Consider the following 8,897-nt stretch of genomic DNA (forward strand, 5'->3'; position numbering starts at 1 on the left):
AGTGTAAGTGTAAGTTGCTATGGAAACCCCGACTGAGGCGAGTTCCGAATCCGGAGCGAGACGGAGCCCCGGGCGCCGCCGGATCCGCCCCTCGCATCCCGGCCCCCGGGCGTCCGCCGCGCTCAGGCCCCAGCCCGAGGCCGACTGGAGGTGCTTCTCCTGCGGCCCAGGCACCCAGCTCCGGAAATGCCAGGGATGCAGATAGAGCACAGTTTGTTTTCTCTTTGTGTCCCGTAAAGACACGCCGCGTTCTGATCGCTCGAACCGTCTAAAACAACAAGAACCCCGGGATTTCAGTCTTCGATTGAAGGTCTGGGAGGAAGTTTTACAATAAATGCAGAGACGTGGAGCCAGCCCGAGTGGTGGGTAAATATCTGCGGGTGCTGTGTGGCGACCGCAGCAGCCTTAGGGCTGCTAGGCTGGAGGACAAATGGAAGAAAGAGACCCGAATTCGCTCAGCTCCCAGCCCCCACCCAAACCTTTCCTCCCTCCAGGAGTGATCTGCAGGACCAGAAGTGCCTTGAGTTGGAATCTTTTTAACCATTTCAGTAGAATTGATGCAGGTCTGATGTAATAAATCCCTTTTGTAGAAAACGTTGGAACTGTCCACAGCCCAGCTGCACCGTGTTAAACGAGTTATACGAACTCGGCGTCCCAGAGCGTGTGATCACTAGGAGTTGGAAGAAATCTCGACTCTCTTTCTGTGAATTATGGTCAGTATTTCTGTGTCTTACAGGATCTTTTATCAAGCAGAAATGCATCGAACAACCAGGATCAAGATCACTGAGCTAAATCCCCACCTAATGTGTGTTCTTTGTGGAGGGTACTTCATTGATGCCACAACCATAATAGAATGCCTACATTCCTGTAAGTACTGAGCTTTAGCCATTTTTGTGTCATGTATATATTTTACAGCCCTGAAATTCGAAAACTTAACAATTCCTGCAATCTTGGGGACTCCTTGGGTACAAAGTGGTAGCCATATTGTTCTTTTTGCATTTGATGATTTTTTGCTAATACATATTTTGCACAAGTATCCTGTTCTCGGGATACTGAGTTAGCTTATTTAATTAAAAATGTCTTTTGACATTTACTGTCTTGCTTCTTTCTGACACTTAATTTTAATCCTTTACCATCTAATTTCCAAACTTAAAAGACTATGTGTTTCTCCTTCTAGTCTGTAAAACATGCATTGTGCGTTACCTGGAGACCAGCAAGTATTGTCCTATCTGTGATGTCCAAGTTCACAAAACCAGACCACTACTGAATATAAGGTAGGAAAATGTTGTCTGTTTGTTACTATAATTGTTAATGGAGAAACATAATTTGCATAATTTACTGAAGGCAGCCCTGTCTATTTCTTGACAGAAAAATTTACCCTTGAATCCCCACCTAATGTGTGTGATTTGTGGAGGATAGGCCTTAATAGTGACAAAGTTTAGACAGACTTCAGATTGATCTTGAGATTTTTCTCCTTTCCTTTCAAAATGGAATTAGTTCTCCATTTCTGCATTGCTTTATTGACTGAATTCACAGGCAAGAATAAATATTTTTAAATGCTACAATTCTCTCATTTTTCTCTATTCATATCAGCTAATTTAGTGACTTGAAAGGCAAACTTTACTCTGTGAATATGAAAACTTTATTAGCAAATATAAAATGTTTTTTACTGATTTAAAAGAGTACTACTTCATAGAGAACTTTTTTCCTCATAATTAACTTTGTTATCAGTGTATCATCAGCATCACAATGAAGTAAAATACAGTAGCACAAAAATCCAGTCTATAAAGACTTACGAATATTTTTAGGTTTTGTCATATTAGTTGATCACTTCTGTAATTCTTTTTCAGGTCAGATAAAACTCTTCAAGATATCGTATACAAATTAGTTCCAGGGCTTTTCAAAAGTGAGTTACTTGCTTTAAAAAATGAACTTTAAAAGGGTAGTGATTGGTTTTACCTACTATACCAAATGTTTAAGTCTTTTTCCCCCTACAGATGAAATGAAGAGAAGAAGGGATTTTTATGCAGCTCATCCCTCTGCTGATGGTAAACTTGGGGAGGATAAACTTGGGGAGAGTGGAGGGAAGCCATTTCATTTGAATGAACAATGTTATCTAGTAGTTAAAATGTATCACAGTTTAAAATACCACTTCTGTTCTCCTGTATATAAGATATGTGGTTAAATTCTTTTTTAAAATTTCAAAATGTTCTTATAGCTGCCAATGGCTCTAATGAAGACAGAGGAGAAGTTGCAGATGAAGATAAGAGAATTATAACTGATGATGAGATAATAAGTTTATCCATTGAATTCTTTGACCAGAACAGGTAAGTTCTCTATGAGATCTATTTTATGCTAATATGTTGATTAAATTGAGTAAATATAGCATTTCATCAGTACATTTTTTTTGTTTCTTAGACTGGATCGGAAAGTAAACAAAGACAAAGACAAATCTAAGGAGGAGGTATGTTCTATGTTACAAAAATATGCACAAGAAACATTGTTTGGATTCTAAGTTTTATGAGTAGTTATTTTGTCTTTTAGCATATTCTGGGATCAGATGATGCTATTAAGTAGAAGAAAATTGTCATATGTAATAACAAGAGGGATCCATATGTGATATTTAATAATTAAAATTTATTTTACATATTATTGCTTTTCCTACAAAATATTTTAAATAATGTATGTTTGATACTTTGATATATGTAGTTTTCTGATTATATTAGGAATCTATTTATTAGTATTTATTGATAGTAAACTCAAAGTATAGAATTTAGTTATATCCAGTTTTGCTGCTAGTGCTTTTTATAATATTCCAACCATTGAATTGCAATTTTATTCTTATCTGAAAGTTAGGAAGTTAGGAATTGAAAACAACTTTCTTTTGTACATGTACTCGTAGGTGAATGATAAAAGATATTTACGATGCCCAGCAGCAATGACTGTGATGCACTTAAGAAAGTTTCTCAGAAGCAAAATGGACATACCTAATACTTTCCAGGTATCTACTTTTTAGTAGATTTAATTTTTTTCTTTTAGGATTTAATTTTTTTCTTTTAGGATTCTGAATCCAAAAAAACAGTAGAAAAATATCTTAAATTTAGCATTAAAGTCGAAGATACCCCTTAAAAACCTTTGGTATGAATTCTCTTTTATACTATGAAAACATTAGTCATTTCTAGAAATATTTTTCCTCAGTTGAAGTTTCAAGAGGAGTTCTTTCTTTGTTCAAATGTTTGCAGGAAAAAATTTAAGGCACTTCGATTATATTTAGATGACCAAAAAATGTAGATTTACCTGTGTTCCTTTGTAACTTAATAATTGAAATATTTTCCAATAGATTGATGTCATGTACGAAGAGGAACCTTTAAAGGATTATTATACGTTAATGGATATTGCCTACATATATACCTGGAGAAGGGTAAGTACCATACCTAACCTCAGATTACCCTGGTAAACTGTATTTGAAGAATTTAGAGTGATTTTGTTTTTTCTTTTAATGTTGCAGAATGGTCCTCTTCCTTTGAAATACAGAGTTCGACCTACTTGTAAAAGAATGAAGATCAGTCACCAGAGAGATGGACTGACAAATGCTGGAGAACTGGAAAGTGACTCTGGGAGTGACAAGGCCAACAGCCCAGCAGGAGGTATTCCCTCCACTTCTTCCTGTTTGCCTAGCCCCAGTACTCCGGTGCAGTCTCCTCATCCACAGTTTCCTCACATTTCCAGTACTATGAATGGAACCAGCAACAGCCCCAGCGGTAACCACCAATCCTCCTTTGCCAATAGACCTCGAAAATCGTCAGTAAATGGGTCATCAGCAACTTCATCTGGTTGATACCTAAGACTGTTAAGGAAAAAGATTTTAAATCCCTGATTTATATAGATATCTTCATGCCATTGCAGCTTTATAGATGCTAATACATGTGACTATCGTCCAGTTTGCTTTCTTTTGTAGTGACATTAAATTTGGCTATAAAAGATGGACTAGATGTGCTGTTCATATGGACGTTAATTGAAAAGAAAGATTATTCCTATAAAGAAATTTTGGTTTCTGGGAAGGCAGGCAAGATTTTTTTTTCCTGTGTGTTAGGAAAGATATAAAATGGTTCCTGTAACCATTGTTTGGATTTGGAAATATTCTGCAGTGGGTATAAGCATTGGGCCATAGTTTGTTAATCTCAACTAACGCCTACATTACATTCTCCTTGATTGTTCTTGTTATTATGCTGTTTTGTGAATCTGTAGAAAACAAGTGCTTTTTATCTTGAAATTCAACAAAAGGAAAGAACATGCATAGAATAATGCATTCTATGTAGCCATGTCACTGTGAATAAGGATTTCTTGCATATTTAGCCATTTGGATTCCTGTTTGATTTTTACTTCTCTGTTGCTACGCAAAACCGATCAAAGGAAAGTCAACTTCAGTTTTACAATCTGTACGCCTAAAAGCGGGTACTACCGTTTATTTTACTGACTTGTTTAAATGATTCGCTTTTGTAAGAATCAGATGGCATTATGCTTGTTGTACAATGCCATATTGGTATATGACATAACAGGAAACAGTATTGTATAATATATTTATAAATACTATAAAGAAAATAATGTGTTTCATGCATTCAAAAATGGTTGTTGAAATCCTCCCAACTGGTTCGACCTCTGCAGATCCCTGAGTCCTGGAGCCTTGCTTACCAGCACAGCCTCATTTTAATGTTGATACCTAATTTTAAATTCTGTTCCCTTGGAAGCAATTGGCAAATCATTATAATACTGATTTTTCTCCTGTAACATGTTTACTTTTTAAATTGTTGCAGTAAAGAGAAACTTTTAATTAAGGAATATGAAAATAGTGTCTTAATTTTTCATTGGTTATGGTGGAATTAATGTGTTTTTAAAATACCTATTGATCACTGTAATTTGAAAACATTTTTAAATAAACCAATTTGCTGGAAGAAGGCATTTTATTTAAAATTATTTTAATATGTGGTATGACAGTACTTTGAAATTTAAAAGTTGCTTTAACAGTTCATTGCATATGCCTTCTCTGTAATGTCTGGAAATTAGGAGCAATTTATCATGAGCTTCTACAGGTATTTTTAAATAGAGCAAGCATGTTGAATCTACAGTACAACCCAACAATTTTCAATTTGTATTTTGCTTTGGTCGAACTTGGCGTGTGTTCATTACTCATCAGTTACTTGTGAGGGTGTTTATATGACTATTGTTTCATGTTTGTATGGGAAAATTGTAGCTAAACATTTCATTGTCCCCAGTCTGCAAAAGAAGCACAATTCTCTTGCTTTGTCTTGCTTATAGTCATTAAATCATTACTTTTACATATATTGCTGTTATTTCTGCTTTCTTTAAAGATACAGTAAATGACATTTTATGAAGCCACAAAATACATATATTTTTATTTTGACCTAAATTTGTACAGTCTCATTGTAAGTGTTGTTTCTAATTATAGATGTAAAATGAAATTTCATTTGTAATTGGAAAAAATTCCAATAAAAAGGATATTCATTTAGAAAATAGCCAAGATCTTTAATAAAAATTTGATATGAAAAGCACAATGTGCAGAAGTTTTGGAACCCCTGTAGTGAGTTGCAACAGGTAAAAAGCTAAAGGTAAAAGCTGCCTTATGGTGATGTTGCTAAAAAGTACATGCTTTGTTGTATTGTTGCTTGAAAGCTCATTGAAAGATGTATCCTTATTTACACTCTTGGAAGTAAAAGTTGCCAATGTGTGCCAGTTCTGGTGAATTTAACTCTTTTCTAGCTTAAGTTTTTTTTTCATGATGTTATCTAAGAGAAAAGTTAGTGGAACTTTTGAGTGATATTTTTACTTGGGATGATCATGTGCATGAAGAATGAAAAAATATTTTTCAAGGGCTAAAAACTATAAATACTAGTAGACTCATTCAACTTAACACAAAACCAAGTAATAAGATCAATACAGAATTTGAAGACTAGATTTTAATCTCTTTATAATAGACTTACTTTTGAAATTACTTTTAAATATAAATTGCATTTATGACTTCCTTAGTCCTAATTTCACCATACTTGAAAACATTCTCATTTATCTTACTTGAAAAAGGACCTTTCCTCTATTCAGTTGAAAAATGCTCAAGAGGATATTTCAGCTAAAATTCTGCCTTTTAATATAAAAAAAGAAAGATTATATTTTGCCTTCTTACATAACCAGCTCTTGCAGTTCTGACAAGACTTGAAGCTTGCTAAATTACCACTTCATAAATTTTCAACCTTCTGAAAACTCATATTAAAGCTTTTAACTTTGTAACTTTTAACTGTCAAAGCAAGGCATGGGAAAAGTTGACTTTCAATCTTTTGCTTCTGAAAATATTCTATGATTCTGTAATACAAAGTTGTTGCTAACAAAATATTCCACACAAAATGCTTAAATTGACTTCACAGATTTTTAGCTTAAATGCAAAAAGAAAAATGAGGCTGGTCTCTCTTGTGTAAATAGTGATCTTTCTTGCTTTACACTTGCATGCCACTTTACAAGTACTTTTTGTTTTAAAATTGCCGGCCGTTAATTGCACTGGGTTGGTGGTGGTGTGTGTGTGTGGGGGGAACAGTTGCCCTTTACTTGACTTAGCCTGCCAACAGTCCTGCTTAGTTTCCATATCCATAGTGCAAAAGTTAAGGTATCTGCAAGTAAAATGTAGTGAGTAGAGTAAGCTGGTAGGAGTTTTACTTTATCCTGTCCTCTTTCCCCATATTTTGAGTCCCGGCTCATTTGTGAAGTTTTCATTATAGAGTATAGGCCTATCAAGATTAAGTTTTGTTATGAAACCTTAATAGCTTAAATACCCATGTGAAATGCTATTTGCATTGACCTAGGAGAAATGAAGATGTCTGACCTTTTAAAATAGCTTAAGATAAACTTTTGAGGGGATGGGATTTTAATTTCAGAAAAAATTTGCACCTAGAATGCAGCCTGTTAGGACCTGGAGGTGAAGGAAGTATTGTTTTCATTCCTCTCTATATTTCAAAGGTTTGATAAATGTCTCATATCTTGTTCTTGCCACTGTGCAAGGCTTTTAGTCGGAAACTCTGCTTTACTTTAATACCTACATGAAATGGAGGCTGCATTGTATTGTATTTTTGAAATCCTGTGGTGGTTTCCGCCATACAGTCTTCCTTGCATTTTATCTAAAACAAACTACTCATTAGAGATGAGTAGATTTTTACCGTGTATAGATCTGTGCACCTTCTAACAGTATACTAATGAAGCCCTTTCCAAACCCCGTGTGTGTATCTATGTATATGCATATAACTTTAAGACATCTAATGTGCAAAGAACGTAGAACTCATCTTCAACACAAAACTTTTGGGTCAGATAAATGGCATTCCACTTGAGAATGTTTCTTACATAAAGTGGCACCTACAACAGGTGATTATTTCTAAGGTTGCTCTAAAAGAAATCTGAATCCTCAACAACAGTACCAATCTTGCACCAAACTAGGACTACAGAATGTACATAGATGGTGCTTTACAAATAAGAGAAAGTGCCACATATTCCAGCCTCCCAGTAGATCAGACCTGTGATCAGCCAGCCAATCTCCCTGTAAATCTCAAGATCACCCAGTTTTGATTACGAAAGTCTCTGAAAATGTTTACATAGTCGAGTGTTTCCTGTTTCCGCAGTTAATTTTTTTAACGTTTTTTTCTTCTTTTGGTTCTTGAAACGGATTTCCTTTATTTGCACCAGTTTCTTTTTCTTAGTGTGCGATTTCTAGAAGTCTCACATGAAGCACTTCACTATCAACTCTGTCTTCAAGTCGACGACATCCTTTTGAGTTTACTGAAAACTCAAACCGAAGTCTTAGTTACCTTCCAGTAAGTAGTAAATGCTCAATAAAAAATTCCAATGAATGTGTTAAATTACTCTATTTCTTCTGACCTTTGCCTTTAAAATACCCCTTCTAGAGATAATCAGAAGTTCCAGAAAAATGTCAATCTTTGTTCCCTCAGAATTGCCTACATTTCAGTAAAAATACTACTTTTTCTCTGGTCATTGGCTCTTCATAAAATCCAAACTTCATTGTGAAAGTGATTTCGAGGTCGGTGCCTATTCAGAGATCTGCAACTCTGTCCTCCTCCGTGAGCAAAAACCCAAGTTGAGAAGAGACTTGGAAGGCTGCGGACCAGGGTACTTGGGAAATGCATCGCAAATGGGGATGAAGGAGACCATTACCGAGATGGGTCAAGAGGGTAGTGCAGACTAAGTGCCCACGGAGAAGTCTGTTCAGGAGCCAGTCTCAAGTACAAAGGCCATCGAGTGAACATGCCAACTACGCTGAGGGAGGAGGGCACCGATCCGCGTGGGAGATAAAGCGGGGCGAGGATGAACAGAGTGGGAACCCCCGCCATTAAAAAAAAAAGAAAGAACAGAAAAGAAAGAAAGAAAAGAAAAGAAAGAAATAAAAAGAAAAAGGAAAGTGGAAAGGGGTCCTTAGGTTCCGGGGCCGGGTGGAAAGGGCACAGGACACCCGCCTGAGTAAATGAAATCGCTTCTGCCCGCAGCGCTGAATCCCAGGCGGGGGGCATTTACCAAAAGGACGTGTGAAGAAGGAAACCGCCCTTCTCCCGCTGCTTATTTTTTAACTAACAGCTCTCCGAGGACTGAAGCAAGCGACTGCTCCAACCTCTGCTCCGACGGCGCCCCCAGCCGCCGCAGTGCCCGGCGCGCGAGCGGGGCACCGGGAGGCCATTTTGCGCGTGCGCCGCTCGCCTGGCGCAGCCCTCGGCTTCGTGTACTCGGGTCCCGCCAAATTCGAAAGCGCGGTTGTCAGGCCCTGGGCTCCCCGGGAGAGGCGCGGGAACGACATGGTTTTCCCAGCACAACTTCCTACAATGGCGAGCAGCGGC

At 37.0% G+C, this 8,897-nt stretch overlaps 1 protein-coding gene across 3 annotated transcripts in view; it reads left to right on the forward strand.

Annotated features, from left to right (window-relative positions):
* The window catches only part of BMI1 (BMI1 proto-oncogene, polycomb ring finger), a 10,297-nt gene extending 4,893 nt beyond the window's left edge, over window positions 1-5,404 (forward strand). The window contains exons 1-10 of one of the 3 annotated variants that reach the window (XM_006141618.3): window positions 9-366; window positions 737-867; window positions 1,178-1,274; window positions 1,851-1,906; window positions 1,998-2,048; window positions 2,219-2,327; window positions 2,419-2,464; window positions 2,903-3,001; window positions 3,341-3,421; window positions 3,509-5,404. In XM_006141618.3, the coding sequence (XP_006141680.1) occupies window positions 335-366; window positions 737-867; window positions 1,178-1,274; window positions 1,851-1,906; window positions 1,998-2,048; window positions 2,219-2,327; window positions 2,419-2,464; window positions 2,903-3,001; window positions 3,341-3,421; window positions 3,509-3,838 (1,032 nt within the window). In that variant the 5' untranslated portion in view covers window positions 9-334 and the 3' untranslated portion in view covers window positions 3,839-5,404. Of the gene's footprint in view, window positions 1-8; window positions 367-736; window positions 868-1,177; window positions 1,275-1,850; window positions 1,907-1,997; window positions 2,049-2,218; window positions 2,328-2,418; window positions 2,465-2,902; window positions 3,002-3,340; window positions 3,422-3,508 lie in introns of those variants that run through there. The other 2 variants (XM_006141620.3, XM_006141621.3) reach the window with 2 other exon arrangements.
* Window positions 5,405-8,897: the final 3,493 nt, after the last annotated feature.

The sequence above is a fragment of the Tupaia chinensis genome, unplaced genomic scaffold, assembly GCF_000334495.1.
Source record: "Tupaia chinensis unplaced genomic scaffold, TupChi_1.0 Scaffold000060_1, whole genome shotgun sequence".
Classification (NCBI taxonomy): domain Eukaryota; kingdom Metazoa; phylum Chordata; class Mammalia; order Scandentia; family Tupaiidae; genus Tupaia; species Tupaia belangeri.